Here is a 16,303-nt window from a genome sequence, read left to right as displayed (position 1 = left end):
CTCCTCTGAACAGGGACTGCAGCAGTTTTGAGGCTGAGTGTTAAACTTGTGACCCGAGGGAGGAGTGAGGGGCCGGTCACGGCAGCGCCCTGCATGTGGAGAGAAGGGGGCTTGAGGAGGTAGTCCTGGCTCATCTTAATAATGACACTCAAGACAGACAGCTCGGGGTGGCCGGGGCCAGGTCACCAGGAGGGCCTGCCTGCTCCAGCCCCCAGAGGACTTGGATGAGATGCGCTGCCTGGGCAGGGAGCCTCGTCTCGGAGAGGATCAGGAGGTCCCAACACCCGCCAGCCTGAGGGGCCCGGAGGCTCCAGGCACGCCCTTCTCTGAATGTTTCAGGGGTTTGCCGGCTGGAGGTTGCCAAGATGTCATGTGGGGCAGGGCTTCTGGGGAGGGGCCTGAGGATGCCCGGGTGCAGTTCTGGGAACCCCTCTGGTCCTCAGTGGGACTCTGGACACTGACCACAGTGTGTGGACAGAGGCCCAGTGACCCCCCAGCCAGACAGCGGCCGACATGGCAGGAAAAGAGCCGATTTAGAAGTGGGGCTGAGTGGCTGGGAGGGGGCAGGAGAGGCTCCTGGGGGGTTCACACGGGGCCCCTGTAGAAGCCCACAGATTTGCACAGGAGGACGCGGGCTGAGCTCGGGATATGAGGCACGTCCATAGAAAGCTGCCGGGAAAGCACAAGAAACGTGTTCCGTAGAAGACGTGGGCTCCAGCTGCTGGCCTCCGCACAGCCCCACAGTGGCAGGCACTCAGCTGTCCCACAGCCCAACGTAGCCCTGCACCTCTGGCCACTCACTGCTGCCCCGGGCCCACCGGCAGGAGGGCCGCCTCCACCTCTCACCCCCTCGGGCTCCCTGCCCTCCACTCAGGCCCCTGGAGGCGGAAGGAAGTTGGCGTGGATTAAAGTCTCCAGGGAAGCTCGGCATCTATGGCGATTTTGGCCTCCGATGGGTGCAGAAGTGCAAGCAGAGCCAAAGTGGTCCAAATGAATCCCAACAGATTTCATTTTCCAAAATGAGATCAAAGCTGGCTCCTGTTATCCTGCTGCTTAAGAGAAAACCAAACCTTTCGCAGGGCTTTCAGGAAGAAATCTGGCTGACAGAGCAGGGGCGGTGGGAACAGAAACAGTCTGGTCAGAGCGGATGGTGTCAGGAGTGGCAGGCCAAGCTGCTCCGAGGAGAGGGTTCAGGAGCGTGACCCAGGCGGGGAGCTCGGGCGCCAAGCAGGATTCTTGGATAAACCCGCGGGGCCTGGGAGAGCAGCTGGGAACCTGAGTGGGTCCAGCTGTCGGGACCGACCACAGAGTGACGGCTCTGCTCAGGGTGAGGACGGCTGTCGGCATCAGGCCGTGTACGCGGGGACAACCAGGGAGACCGACAGTCACGATTCGTGCGGAGGACAGGGTGGGACGCCCGCATCTCAGCTCATCTGCTTAGGCTAACGACTGACTCCATCTTCTGGTTGTAGAAAGGAGTCCCCACTCAAAGCCCAGGCTAAGGCTGCCTTTCCCCAGGAGAACACGGCGCGGGCATCAGCTTGGAGGCCCCTCTGCCCCAGAGGAAGTGAAATCCAGCACAGAAACCCCTTGATTTGTGTCCCTTTCTCGAGATTTCAAACTTCAATCCCTCCTTCTCCTTGTGGCAAGTTATATCATCCCTTCTGCTCAGGGCCCTCAACTGTCGGGACAGAGCTCAGAAATGAAAGAGAAAATGTGGGGACAGGCAACAGTGTGGGTGACTCTCAAAATAACCACGTCGAGGGAAAGACAAAGAACATGCCCAACGCCACCCACCCTCCACTGGCAGAAGCAACACAGATAGAAGGTGGGTCCCAGGCCACCTGGGGGACGCAGGGGTGGGAGGGGACTCTGGGGGACAGACACGGTCACCATCTCGACCATGGGGATAGTTCAGACTCCAAACGTCAGTTAAGCCATTTAAAAATGGGGATGTGGAAACGACGGGCCACCCCAGGGCCCGAGCGAGGAATCCCACGCCGGTGCTCGGCGAGGCTGGGGCTCCTGCCGCTGTGGCCGCGTCACCTGAACCCTCCCACCTGTGCCATGACGGAGGCAGGGGCACACGCCCCCGGACAGGCCTGTCCCACCCATCCACGCAGCTCGGGCACAGGCAAGGCGACCGGAAAGCCCTCAGAGACGCCTCCCGACACAAAGGCTCTCACCTTGCCCTTTGCTTTCTGGTCACATGGGTGAGACACTGACGCAAAAGGGAATGAAAACCCTCCTGCCTCGGGCAGGTGGGTGGGTTTCTGCCCTACTTTCCTCTCTTTATGGGCTCTGAGAGGAGGAACCAGTCGAGGCTCTCGGTGGGCACTGGATGACAAGGATGGGGCTTCATGAAATTAAGGACGTGTGGGCCTCAATTCTGATGAATTTAGGAATGCAGCCGGGAAGCGTGCCGAGTGTGTCAATCCGAACATCAATCTACAAGAAAGGAGCTTCTGGGCCGGGCTTTTATTCGCCAGCAGGTCCTCAGACAGACAATCCAGGGCCTCATGTGGCTTCTGTCGGCATGTACTAACTGGGGTGGGTGCCAGGCACGGCCGAGGCATTCCTGCAGGGGCGCGGGGGGCGAGGTCCACTCTCTGTGGATCTCGGTGTCCCAGCTGGGCCACTCCACTCTGCTTTGCCGGTGTCACCGGGACAACTCAAAATGTTCCAAGATGAAATACAAGAGAGTTCCCCACGGCTCAAGCCTAGTGAGTGTGGGCACCTGGGGCAGCTCAGCGCAGGGCCTGGTGCAAAGGAAGTGCTTGGGAAAGGGACGGGCGGATCGTGGAGCCCCAAGTGCCACATCTGCACAGGCTGGGGCAGGTAACTCAGCAGAGCGAGACTTACGTTTATGTGTGCATTTAAGGTTTATAATATGAAGTCTTGGAGGTTTTCATAAACGTCAGCACCTCATGGTACATGGAGCGTGCAGGGTACCCGAGTGTGAGGGGAACCAGGGCCAACCCTCCAGGGGACCAGGTGAAGTCGCTGCTCCCCGCCGGCACTTGCCACCGTGGGAGGGCCTTTCCGGGATGTTTTAAATCTGGGGGAGTCCAAAGAACGGAGTTCCCCTCTGGCTGGACCACCTGGAGGACACCCCCCAAGAGGCTGCGAATTTCCTTTTGCGTTTGGTAGAAACAGCACCTATGCCAGCCCAGGGGGCGGAGTCAGGAATGATCAAGACCCTTCTGGCAACTTTTAGACTTAGGGTGTGTGGCACGCGGTGACTTGGAACACAGCAGCTGAAGCCAGCGCCGCACGTGGTGCAGGGGCAGGTTACCTGGGGAGTGAGGTTACCTGGGAATGAGGTTACCTGGGGAGTCAGGTTACCTGGGGAGTGAGGTTACCTGGGGAGATGAAGAAGGTTCTCCACAGCTTCTTGTCCCGCGTGACGTCCCGGATCTCCTTGGTCATGTTGACCATCCTGCCGGCCACGGGAGGGACCCGGCGGAAGTCCAGGATCCTGGCAGAAGGACAGGGAAAGGAGTCCTCACCTCCGTACCCTCCAGCCGCTCCCACCGGAGCTGAGTGGACACCTCACTCTCCTCCGTTAGTCCCAGACCCCTGACGTTGGCTGCCTACCCTCCTCCCCAGCAGCAAGGGGCCTGTGAGGCCAGAAGGAATTTGCGTTCTGCTGGCAGAGCTGCCCTGAGACAGGTGATCATGGAGGGAAGGGGCCCAGTTTTGTGAGACTCCTGACCTTCGGTCTTGCCAGAGAGGCTGATGCTCTGTGAGTCTCCTCTTTTCTCTCCTTTATTCCCGACGGCCGGCTCTCTACCCTGGGTCACCTGGGCAACTCCTGTCGGCCAGGCACACAGCAGGGCACGGCCATGGGGTGACAATACCACGAGGGTGCCGGCGGGAGGGCTCACCTGTCCAGGTGGAAGGCAGCGATCTCTGCGTTGTGCCTCTCGTAATCGGAGAAATAGAAGAAGTCAGGGGGTGTCTCCTGCTCCCTCGTTTGCCTGGAGAAAATGGAACAAAACAGGAGTTTATCAAAGGGAAATCCTCCCAGTGGAAGGGGGCGTGGGGCTCGTACCAACTCCGGGGAGCTGACTGTCAAATTCCCAAGGATTCTGGGAACAAGTCGTTAGATGTAGTCATCGTTAAAAATTAAATTATATAGGGAATTCCCAGGTGGTCCAATGGTTGGGACTCCAAGCTTTCACTGCCGAGGGTGCGGGTTCAATCCCTGGTTGGGGAAGTAAGAGCCCACAAGCTGTGTGGCACGGCCAAAAAAAAAAAAAAAAAAAAAAAAAAAAAAAAAATTAAACCTACAGCTAAATAAGTTGCATTTAAGAATAACCACTTAGATCTCACGATGTCCCAGCTATTTCCTGAGCTGAGGCTGCTCCTCTTGTCTGCAGGTGGAAACCCGTGCTGGGACACCTGTTCCCAGCCCACCTCTGCGACCTCATGCTGGGAGCCTGAAGCCTAGAAGTGTCTGCACTGTGGAAACAGGCAGACTCTGCCCATCAGGCTTTAATAACCACAGGGGCTGGTCATTAAATGATGATCAACACCCCCACCACCGCCCACCATCCAGGCCACCAAACGCAGATTTCTCGGGAGAGGCTGCTGGCGAGGGTGGCCAGGCAGCAGAGGACCCGCCCTGAGCAAGCGACTTCCCAGGTGTGAGACGGGGCCCGGGTCAGGTTGTGCAAACTGACCCCAACCTGCTCTCGCTGCCCGGCCGCTGCCTGGACAGAGGGCTCCCCGGGGGTGTGCAGGAGGCACGAGGACTGCAGGACCCGTCTCTGAAGCCCACGAGGTGACCGCTGTCCGTGTCCCCAGGGCACCCTGGCATTCAAGACGAGTGGCCTGCCTCCGCCCCTGCCCTGGGTCTTACCATGTCCCTGAATGGAGGTGAGGTCACCACACTGTCTCCTGGGCCTCTGCTCTGAGGCCTCCGCTCCGCTGTTCCATCTCCCTGGAAAAACCTCCAGGAGCACCTCCATGTCTCCCAGCGGCTCAGTCGGCGTTCCCAAATGTGTGTCCCACCCCACCAGGCCCGCAGGCACCCAGCACAAAAGGAGTCCTCAGTCAAAGGAGTTCGGAGTCTGGGTAACGGCCCCGCTGGAGCGCACGTGAGCACCGTGAAGGCTCACCAGCGCTGCAGCCTCGCCCGCGGGGTTCGCAGCACAGCGCCACGCTCTGCACTGTGAGGGCTGCTGGCTGAGCTCTCAGCGCACGTCCCCCCGCCGCCCGAGGCAGCTCCTTCACAAGCCTTCCACGGCGCCACGGTGAGCACGGCCACCGCTGGTCCCTCCCCTCCCAGGCTGGTGAGCAGACAGCAGTGTGCTCCGCCCCACACCACCTCCGGGAAGCCCTGCGCTGCACTGGCCGCCCCCGTCGCAGTGTGTGTGGGCAGGGGGGCACCGCCTGGCCCTCCCCGGACTCCACGTCCCCCCAGGATGTGAGGACTAAGGAGCGCCAGGAGCCTGTCGGCCCTAATGTGCCGGGACCCACCGTGAGCGGCAGACAGCCCCTCCGCCCGGCCAAGGGGCAGGAGGCCACGTGCAGGGCTCTGCTGAAGGGTGGACGTCACCCTGTAAACATCGGTGCTTAGCAGGCGCCTGGGGGCAAACACAGTGAGGGCCAGTGTTTGACCTCACATTTTGGGACGTGTGCCCACTGTCCAAAGTCATCCGGGAGCAAACACGCTCCCTGCATGAGATCCAGGTCCGTTCCGTGCCCTGCCTCCACCGCCAGGGACAATTTCCCCAGGTGGCCGCCTGGCGGCACCCAGGGAGGAAACCCAACCCTCAACCTCATAAGAATTTACCAAATGCCAGCGATCTTCCCTGACCTGGGAAACACAGAGCGGGCGAGAGTCAAGGGCCTCACATGATCCGGCCCACACCTCCCACTCAAGGCGGAGGCTGTCCAGTATGGGCCTGAATGCGCCAGCGACAGGAGACTCACCACGTTTCCCCAGGTAACTCTCCCAGCCTGTCTTCCCTGAGTCCTTACTCTCCAAAATGCAGCTCGAGTTGGCCAGAGACCCCCCGACCCCGAGCATCTGGACCCAACTGCCAGCTGACGTCACTGCTAAACACACTCGCACACGCACAGGTACTGAGTACTGGAGAGCCACCCTCAGGAAACTGAGGCCACGTGGGGAGGACCAGACCCAGGCCTCAGTCCAGCGGGCTGCACGTCCACTGGGGGGTCCCTCGCTCCCTGTGCTCTCAGAGCTCCTGACGGGACACGCCCCTTTCCCCGTGCTTCCCCAAACGTCACCTGAATCAGCCTTTCCAGGAACCAGCTTGTGGCTCTGCGAACAGACCAGCGTTCACAGTTCCAGCCGGTGTAACTCTGCCCTGGGCAGGACTCTGGCTGGGGACAACCCTGGCCTTGCACCTGTCCCTTCGTGAGCCACTCAGGGATACGCTGCAGATGGCCGCTGGTGGCCGAGGCACAGGCCACCTAGTCACCCGGCTGAGCTGGAGATGGCTGGCGTGCACTTCCCAGTCGCAGACCCTGCAGCGGGCTGGCACCCAGGGCGGGGACTGCTCGGCGCCCGGGAGAAGGGAAGGCCGCGCTGGCCAGGGCTCCTGAGACATCAAGGAAACCAAGTCCCGGCTTCCTGGTGGAATCTCCTGGCTTTTAAATGCCGGCAAGTAAATTTCCTTTTTTAAAAAACACTGTGGGTCGAATTAAATATGTGAGCCCCCCTCACTGGAAGCCGCCCATGCCCTGGGTCTGCAACGGCTGGAGGGCTGGGTATTTCTGAGATTGAAGGTGGTGGTTGGCTCAACTGAGAATCCCTGGTCGAGCCAAGCACTGTCTACACAACACTGGTTCTACGGACTTTGACGTTTTAAGTGGAAAAGGGCTGCTGCAGATTTAAGCCAGATTTCTTCCCTGCAGACCCCAGAACAGCCCTCCCCGCAAGGCAGCGTCTCCCAATTGCACAGCCTGCAAATCCCACCCGATACGTCCCCGGCCTTTTATTTTTTCAGTCTGTCGTGGAATTAAGAATTATTTTCGTTGGAAAATACATCACAACTCACCACCAGCTCCTGGGGCAGAGCCCCTCAAAGAGAACCCTACAAAAATGTACGAAGCTGTGGGCCCTCAGAGGCCCCGGAGCCATGCCCGGGGCTGGCAGCACAGCTCTCGCCTGTGCTGTCAGGGGATCAGCCATCCTCGCCCCACCCAGGGGCTCCGGGTCACTGACTCTGCTTCTCGGCGTGGCCTGCACTGCCCTCCCCAGCCCAGCAGGACTTTCCTCAGCGATGGACATGCTCTATACCTCACAGGCACACCCAGATGTTGGACACAGGACCCGACTTTCACATTTTATTTTAATTAACTTACACATTAACAGGCACACGTGGCTGGTGGCTACTGTCCTGGACAGCGCAGATCTAGCGGACGGCCTTTCTGAGGCCTCTCTGCTCCCTCTGACCGTCCCTCTGTCTGCCCGTATATCCTCACTGGGTGGAAGGTGGGGCCTGGGTCCTTCTCTGCCCTCTGTCTCCCAGGCTCTGCCTCTCCACTTAGCTCATGGCTCCCCTGACCCAACAGGGCTCTGCCTGCCCTCCCAGTGGACCTTCCTTCCTCCACTTTCTCGGCCAGGCCATCATCACCATCATCACCATCTCCATCATCACCATCACCAGTGCTTTGACCTTTGTTCCCTCTCCCTCACCCTGGCCCACCCCTCTGAGCAGGTCACACACGTGGAATGCAGGTGGCTCTGAGCCCTGCTGCTCTGGGAAAAGCCCAGCCACTTCCTGAAGGCACTGTGACCAGGTTCCAGAACAGTTCCTGGTTCCTTCCCATCTCCCGCCTTGGGGTTTTCCGGTGACCTCCGTCCCCGGGCCATTCACAGGAAGGCAGCTCTGCTTACCTCCTGGCGGAGGTCCTTACCAGCCAGCTCACGCCTGGGACAACTCAGGGAGTCTCAGAGTTCTGTTTATCTGCTGTGGGGAGGGCGCTGGCACACCTCAGGGCCCAGGTGCTGAGCAAGGGACAACCTGGGAGCGTCTGCGGGATGCCAGGGGCCAGGGGCACCGGTCCCACTGGGGAGGCTGGGACTTCTTTCCTTGCACTGAGTAGGGAGAAGGTGGACCATGAGCCCCTCCATGGGGGGCCGGCCACCTTCCTGCCGCTTCCTGGGCTGCACTGGGGAACAGCAGGTACTTTGGAAAACTACTGAACCCAAAGCACCAGGCAGGAGACTGGACTTGGCTGAACCGGGTCACCTGGCAGCCTCTTCTTCCTCCAGGTGTCCCGGCGGAAGGTGCGCTCAGGTGCAGGAGGGCAGGTGTGGGGTGTGGCCCGCCCCAGGCTTCTTCCTGGGAGGGGGGCATGGAGATGCGAAAAGGAGATGCTATCGGACCCTCTGGAGTTGGCTGAGCACCCAGGGCTCGCCCTGACGAGGGGTGGGGAGCCCAGGGGCCAGGGACCAGCACTTCCCGGAACGGCACCTGGAGCCCGGGAGTCACGGCCCTCCCCCACTGACTGAGAGGGAGCAAGGCCGGTGGCAGCCCCTTCCCTGGGATACACTGAGACCTCTGAGGGGATGGGAGGAGCCTCCCGGGGCCCACTGCCCTCACACGTGGAGCAGCCAGCACCTGGAGGCCCCCTCCCGCTGCCTCGGAGGTCAGTGGGGCACCCTGGCCTCGGGACTGCAAGGCAGGAAAATGAAAAGGTGTTAAGGCTGACTTCCTGGTCAAACAGCAGCTGAGGAATGAGGCAAACCACGGATTAGGTGCCTGTTGAAGTGAAAGACGGCTTTGGCAACGGCAACTGGGGTTAAAAAGGGAAGAAAGGTAGAAACTGGTGGAAGTGGGAAGGGCCAGGGTCCAAGGAAAGTTCGGGTCCACTCCTCCTCTCAGGAAGGCCCTGGAACCTCACACTCCACCTGGCTCAGACAGTCAGATGGAGCCCCAAGGCCACCAGAAAGCAGGCACTGGAGCGCGGTCCCTGATACCCTCAAAGCCCAGACCCGCTAAACCCTAGTGAGAGGCTGCTTGGGACCAGTTCTCAGGGCCTCCTGCACGTCCCTCTCTCCTTCCTCTCCAGAGCTGACCACACCCAAACCACCTTCCTTTAGAGGGACTTCCCTTAGCTCGGAAGGAAGCACAACACTACCTGATTGTGGTTATTCACACTAAAGTGAGAATGACTGCTATGTTGACCTCTCCCAGGAAATCTGTGATCTAAATCCCCAGAATCTGTGAATACGGGTACCTTAAATGGCAAGAGGAACTTTGCAGATGTGATTTAGTTAAGGATCTTGAGATGAGGAGATTATCCTGGATTATCTGCATGGACCCTATGTCATCAAAAGGGTCCTTATAAGAGGGAAGCACAGGGAGATCTGAAGGCCGAAGAGGCTACACTGGCGGCCCCGAAGATGGAGGCTCTGGGGGGGAATCTGCTTCCTTTTCTAGCTTCTAGAGGCGCCTGCATTCCTCGGCAGGAAGCCAACTCCAGAGCCTCCAGAAGCCCACAGCCCACAGATCCATTTTAGATTTCGGACCTCCAGAACCGTAAGAGACCAAGCTTGTGTTGCTTTAAGCCACTAAATTTGTGGTAATTTTTTACCGCAGCAACAGGAAAGGCGTATGGAATCTTTGGCAACACCAAAGCAGCACAAAGGACACAATGATTTAGCAACCTTGGAGAGGTTGTGAAATTCCGTCTGTTTCCTCCAGATCTGGTCACGCTGAAATGCACTACACTTTTAAGAAGTGACGCAGAATGTTTCGAGAGAAGTACCTCTGTTTTCACATAAGCCGAGGGGGCAGAATCCAACGCGCATCATGTGCCCTCCCTGGGCTGCACGATTTGTCCTTGGGGCGCCCCTCAAGGCTCTGATCTTTGCCCCTGTTTTAATGACACAGACGTCTGAGGTTGGGAAAGGGGGAGCGACGTCTGCAGAATCACACAGCTGGAAATGGCCGGCCCTGGGTCAGGACCCGGGTGTCTGACCCAGTCCTAGGCTCTTTCTTTAGGCCCCAAAAGCCTGCGTTTCCTCTGGGATCAGAACCACCTCTGCGCACAGCGAGGCCGGAGGACGCTGGCTGCCGGCCGCCAGGTCAGGTGCCTAGGCTCACAGGGGACAAGGGGCTGCAGCCCCAGAGGTGCGGCTGCAAGAACCGCCCCCACGTCCCCAAGAAAGGTCCTGGCTCCTGGTGGGAGGAAGGGCCCACCAGCGTGTCCAGTTCCTGCCGGACGCGTGGCCCAGCCCCCAGCAGGTCTGCACCGCTGCACCCCTCTTAACAGCTGTCAGACCCTCGTCCCCTCCCATAGACCAACAGCCCCCCTGCTGGTCTCACTGCTACTGTCAACATCTCAGCATTCTTTAACTTGTGGGAAAACAGAAAACTTGCTCTGATTAAAAACAGAGTAAATTGGCAGCTTATGGCCAAAACCCATGAAGGAATAAAAGCCAACATTTTTCCGGCTCTTACTCTGAGCTGAGTGCCTTGCTGAGCGCTTTCCGTGCGTTCACTCCCTGGGTCCTCACGACCCCTGTGAAGTGTCCCCGTCCTACAGACGTCCTACAGACCTCTACACAGCCAGTGAGAGGTTTCAGCTCACAAACAGAGGGGTCCCGATACAGGGCCCAGCACTGGGGTCCAAGGCCCTGCTTTAGTCCAAGGGGACCCCTGGATTGAGATGGGGGACTGGGGTGGGGAGTGGGCTGGGCCATATTCTCTCCACTGGACACCTTGGGAGGACAGCTGGTGGGGAAGGGTCTGCTCACACAGGCTTGCCCTGGCTGCCACCCTCTCCAGGCCGACGGAGCAGGTGCGCCCTTGGTGCCTCTGTGAAGTGGGGCAGGTAAGACGGCTCAGGGGTGACGCCGCCAGGGGAGCACAGCCCCGCCATACCCCCTGCTGCTGGCTGCCCCACCAACGTGTGCAGAGACGGACTTGCCGAGCTGCACACGGCGAGCCAAGGCCAGCTGAATGGGGATGCGGGAGCCAGGAGAGAGAACAGCAAACCGTCGGGTGAAACTTTGGAAAAAGGGCAACTGTGCAATTTGCCCAGGGCACACACAGCTGTCACAAGGCTTTTCCGTGTCCTCGTCAGAGCTAAGGGCCCCCGAGATCCCTGAGCCCAGATGGGAAACAGAGGCCCAGAGAGAGGTGGGCCACACATACACCTTTTGTGTGTCATGCAGAAGGACCGGCATCCCAGACCCAGCAAGACAGAGGCAGAAAGAACTAGGGCACTTCCAAGGCCACGTGAGAATCGCGAAAGGCACACCTTCAGGTGTCACTGCAGGTACCCGCTCGACCCTGGAGACGCTCACAGACAGACGGCGGTGCTCCCGAGTGTCCGACCCTGGGTCCCCGTGCACCCAGCCTCCTCTGACCCTCTTCTATCCATTATTCAGTAAGCTACTGATGACAGCAAACCCTCCCGTAGAACTTTCTAGCACCCGGCTCTGCTGTCAGGGTTCCACCCACACTGACGCACGCAGGTCAGGACTCTGGAAGGCAGGCAGTGTGACTAGACCCACCTCACAGGTGAGGCACTGTAGCCGGGTCACCCGCTGGGAAGCGGCAAAGCCGGGCGAGGCACGTGGACCGGAGAGCCTGGCGGCGTCTGTATCCCCACTGCCTCCTGGGATGGCTCCTCCTAGTTCCAGGAGCTGGGGGCCCAGGAGGCACGTGGATGGGTGTCCTGCAGCCACTGTAACAGATGACCACAGACGTGCTTCACACAACAGGAGTTCATCCCTCACAGTTCTGAGGACTAGGATCCAAAATCAGGGCGTGGGCGGGTCACGCTCCCCCCAGGGGCTCCGGGGGTGGGGGGTCCCTCCAGCCTCTTCCAGCTTCCTCGGCCCCAGCTCTGCCTCCATCACCACATCCCTCCTCTGGTTTCTCTGTGTCCAAACCAAGGACACACGTGACTGCGTTTCGGGCCCATCCAGGAGTCCAAGGTGACCACCTCACCCCAAGATCCTGACTCCATCACTTCTGCAAAGACCCTTGTCCTAACCAGGTGGCCTGATGTCCCGGGGGCAGAGGCCACCGTGGGTACGAGGCTCTGGCTCCCGCCCCCAGGCCAACCTCAGGGGCAAAACACCCGAGGAGACAGACACTTGCTCGTTCCTCCAAAACGCGCAGTGGATCCGGACTCACCCGGCGCAGGCAAGGAGGCAGAAATCAGCCCTTCTGTCTCGGACAATCTTCCCATCACGCACACGGCAGACAGCGAGCACCTTGTCATTAAGGAGATATATTAAGCTGTTTAATGTCAGGTTTTCGGCTGGTAGACGTTCTGGAAGGGAGAGGAGGCCGCTCCCTGGCAGTTACCTCGGCGAGACCTTCCTGTCAGTATCTCCTGCCAGTTTTGGCAACGCTTGTCCTGACCCCTGTGGGGGTGGGGATCTTTTTGGTAAAGCACGCTCTCTTCCTATTCAGAACCTCCAGCACCTGTTGTTCACTCCTACCAAACTATTTTCTTTTGGGGAAGGATTTCCCTGAAGGCTATGGGCCTCATAATGACCACACTCAAGGAGGGGTTCCCCCAGCAACTTGTTACTCGCCCACAGACCTGCCCATGCCCCGACCGGCCACGCCGTGAGCCACAGCCAGAGCATCAGGACCAGTCAGCGATTTGCCGCCATCAGGTGATCACGAGGGGCCTTCACACCCGCTGATCCCCCTCCCCTTGGGTCTCCAAGAGACACAGCGACAGCTGTTCAAAGTAGGACACAGGGGACAAGTTGCTCACTTATGGTTGGGTGGAAAAATTAACTCAGAAGAGACTCAAACCTCTTATGGTCAATTTCATGAAAACCAATTTAAAAACAATTCAAAGATCTGTAACTGCAAAGAAAGTCTGAAGTCATTTCCATTTAAAAATAATTGCAGTGACTCAGACTTGCGTTCCAAAGCAAAGGGTCGGGGCGGGGGGGAAAGAGTTTGCTTGAAAGTTTAAGATCTACTGTGTTTTAAATACTTTTCTGCCAGCTCATCCGGAATTTGGGGACGTGACTAAGGAATGAAATTAGAGTGGAAATGAATGCTCTGTCCCTGGCAACCATGAACACAGGCCCCTAGTTCTTCTTTCTGTATTTAAGCCTCCGTCACTCATCTTTTTATTCAAGGTAAATCAAGATGCTCAAATCTACTAAACCACGTATTAAATATTTAGCACCAAGGCTACTGCTGTGATGTTGTTTTTCCTGCTGAACGAAAAACAAACTCAATCCCGAGCGTAGGGGTCGATTCCAGCTTATTTTCGAGGCTTTTTAAGGAGATGTCAGGTCTGCGAAATTTCCTTTTAGGGTGTAAAAAACAACCAGCTGATCAAACTGCTCTTGAGATGCCCGACTTGGTTTCTTCTCTGGCATGTGGGAATGAAGACCAGAGTTTCTTTCCTTCTTTTCACCTTCTGCCCCTTTCACGATAGCTCAGGGACGGCCCCCAGAGACCCTAACACCAGGGAGAATCTCCACGCTGCCGTTCAGGAGGATGTTTGCGGAAAAAAATGACTTGCTTGCTTTGATTTGAACAAAGGGGATAATCTTTTCCAGAAGCTCCCAAGGAAACATTTGTCACGGTCAGCTGGGGCGGGCGTCCTGACGAGGCTGGGGGCGCTGGGAGCCGGCACAGCCCCCCACCTGCTCGATGGGGGCAAAGCAGGGCGCGGGGGCCAGAACTGCGCTCTCTGCAGGTTTTACTGACTTCTTACCATTTACCCATTTCCCTGCCTGCTTCCCTGCTACTGTTATAGAATTGTTAATAATTTCCTTTTTCTTTTATTTTGTCAAGCAAAGGAATTCCCAGCTGCAGGAGCAGCCAAAGACAGTGAACTCCCGTGGTTGCCCGAATCAGGCAGTCTTGGCCGACGGTGAAACAGCAGGGTGTTTGGGGAGCCGGAGTGACCGCGCCCTGGCCACTCGAGCCCATGGGCAGTAGCGGCCCAGCATCGCGGCCAGGCCAGCCGCATGGAGCCAACCGGGAGCCCGGGGCAGGCGGTCCCCTTGGCCACGACGCTGGCCTCGCAGCTCTGCGGGCGGCCGTTCCCCCCCTGAGCCTCTGGGTCCTGTCTGAACGGGCGAGGATGGCGAGCCCCCGGGGCTGCAGTGGGGACCACCTAAGAGAGCCCTCCCAGCGCTCAAGTGAGCCAGCGCCCCGGCGCGTGGGAGGCGGTGGGGCTGCGCGGTTCTCGAGTCCCCCTGCCTCGGACCCTTGGGAGCCCCTGACTGGGCAGCACCAGGCCAGCCTTTCCCGGGGGCTTAAGAGCTCAGCTGGACGGGGGCAACCGTGTCCTCCACGTGGGGACGTGGGGACGCTTGGACCCCGGGGAGAAGGCTTGCAGTGGACCCTGGAAGCGAAGCAAGGATTGGAGCGGGAGAAGCCCCTTCTCCAGAGACCCATCCCCGAGGCCCAGCACCACGCTCCTCAGGCAACAACCCCCCACATCTCAGGTGAGCCCCTCTGTCCCCCAGAGTCTTCTCCTGGCCTCTCGTTTCCTCAAGACACTTCCTCTCAGTGATGGTGGATCTCGAAGGTGGACAGCTGGCTCCCGATGGTGCTGTCGGGCAGAGAGCCCAGGGTGGCCGTGCAGCCTCAGCCGGGGTCCGGCTGCTCTGCCCCGAGCCTCCACTGGGCCAACAGCTCCGCCCTGCTGCTGACAAGCTCGGGAGAGTCTCTCAAAAGCCTGTGATGGGTTGTTACTTGTTTTTCAATTAATAAAGTCCACGGCTTTCTGACTATAAAAGTAACCCAGGAAACTGGAGACAACCTAAGTGCCCTAGAACTGGGGGCCTGCAAGGTGATCAACCACGTGAGACTTGGTGTCTGTTCATCACTCGCAGTGGCGTGGGGGCGGGGGGGGGGTGCCGTGCAGATGCACCAAAGACCAAGGACTGGACCCGGAGTAGCTGCTGGAGAGCCCCCTGCATGCTCAGACCCTCACAGGTCAACCGCAGGACCCGTCCACCCACCCCCACCCTGTCACAGGACCTGTGCTGGCCGAGGAGGCCCCCCTGGGCCTGGCGCACCGGGTGCTGCCGCTCTGGACGTTTTCTGTTTGCACCACCCGCAGAGGCCAGGACGGCCCTCAGAGGTCCTGCTCCTTCAGGCAGGGGCCATGTGGAGACACCGGGTGCTGCTCTGAGCCCGTGGGAGCCCCGCACGGCGTCCCTGCTGGGCTGCACGTGTTAACTGCAGGAGTTTGGAGCCCGAAGCTCCCCTGGGTCCACTAGGCCCTGTGCTTACTGGAGACATAGATGGGTCACACCCAGGGCTCGGCGGGGGGTCAACTGAGGTTGTGGACAAACAGCAGGGCACTGGGCAGCCCCGGATACGGAGCGGAGGTGGGGTCCTCCCCCGAGGTAAGTGCAGGAAGGGGACTCTGGGCGCCAGCGACCAGCTGAGGTGATGAGACCAGGCCAGAGGGGTGCAGAGTTCCAGAATGACCCAGCGACCCCATCTGTACTTAAATCCCACAGTGGCTCAGGGAGGAAACAGCCAGCCCGGCTGCCCTGCTGTGTTCCTGGTGTGCCCCGTGTTACAGGCGAGGACGTCGAGGCCCAGCGGAGCTCAGGGCCCACAGGAGGCGGCACCTGCCTCTCTCAGCAAAGGAGACAGCTCTGCGGCTCACAGCCCAGCCCCCGCTGTACAGGATCCATGCGGCATGTCTGACGGGAGCATCAAAAGAGATTAAATATAGGAGAGGCGCTGTTTGACTCATATATATATTGGTCCTGGAGACCAACACGCAGTACAGGGTCATGGACAACAAAACTGCATTTTACACATTAATCTGGGACGGCCGCTAACCATGCAGGGCTGTAGCAGCAGTTGTGCTGCAGTATAAGCGTGGCCATGGCTCCCTCTTTGGCGGCCAGGGGAGCACAGCATTTCATTGGAGCCTCTTTAAATCCTCTCCTCGTAAAAGTGATGAGTGGAAATAGCGTGCAATGGTTTCATGCTTTGATAACGAGGCACAGAGCCCCAGGTCCACCGACGCGGTGGCCACGTGGGGACCACAGAGAACACCACCGTAGCCCCTCTGCCTGCCAGCCCTGGAGGGAGGGGGGAGGGAGGAGGTGTCAGGGAAGAGCCAGCCCCTCCTGTCGCCTCCCACATCGGACAACTGTTCCCAGGGACAGACAACCTCACAGAGTCAAGTCCCTTGCGACTCCTGCCCTGTGTTGGCCCCAGAGAAGCTCACCTCACGAGGTTGTAGCAAGTGGGCTCCCCTGGGCCGGTGCTCACGACAGCTGGATGCGGTCCTAGTGCGGAGGCGCCCCAGCGAGGGGCAGGGCCTGCTCAGGGCCCGGCAGCGGGTCAGGACC

The 16,303-nt window shown here is 59.1% G+C and overlaps 1 protein-coding gene across 1 annotated transcript in view; it reads right to left on the bottom strand.

Moving 5' to 3' along the window:
• FAM20C (FAM20C golgi associated secretory pathway kinase) overlaps positions 1–16,303 on the bottom strand; it is a 38,244-nt gene that overhangs the window by 5,124 nt on the left and 16,817 nt on the right. The window contains exons 4-5 of the mRNA XM_057528700.1: positions 3,888–3,980; positions 3,363–3,478 (exon numbers count right to left, since the gene is read on the bottom strand). Coding sequence (XP_057384683.1) covers positions 3,363–3,478; positions 3,888–3,980 — 209 coding nt within the window. The remainder of the gene's footprint in view (positions 1–3,362; positions 3,479–3,887; positions 3,981–16,303) is intronic.

This window comes from Balaenoptera acutorostrata, chromosome 15 (assembly GCF_949987535.1).
Source record: "Balaenoptera acutorostrata chromosome 15, mBalAcu1.1, whole genome shotgun sequence".
NCBI classification, from domain to species: Eukaryota; Metazoa; Chordata; class Mammalia; order Artiodactyla; family Balaenopteridae; genus Balaenoptera; species Balaenoptera acutorostrata.
The sequence above is the reverse complement of the archived record's forward strand: the minus strand, read 5'-3'. Positions and strand labels throughout refer to the sequence as shown.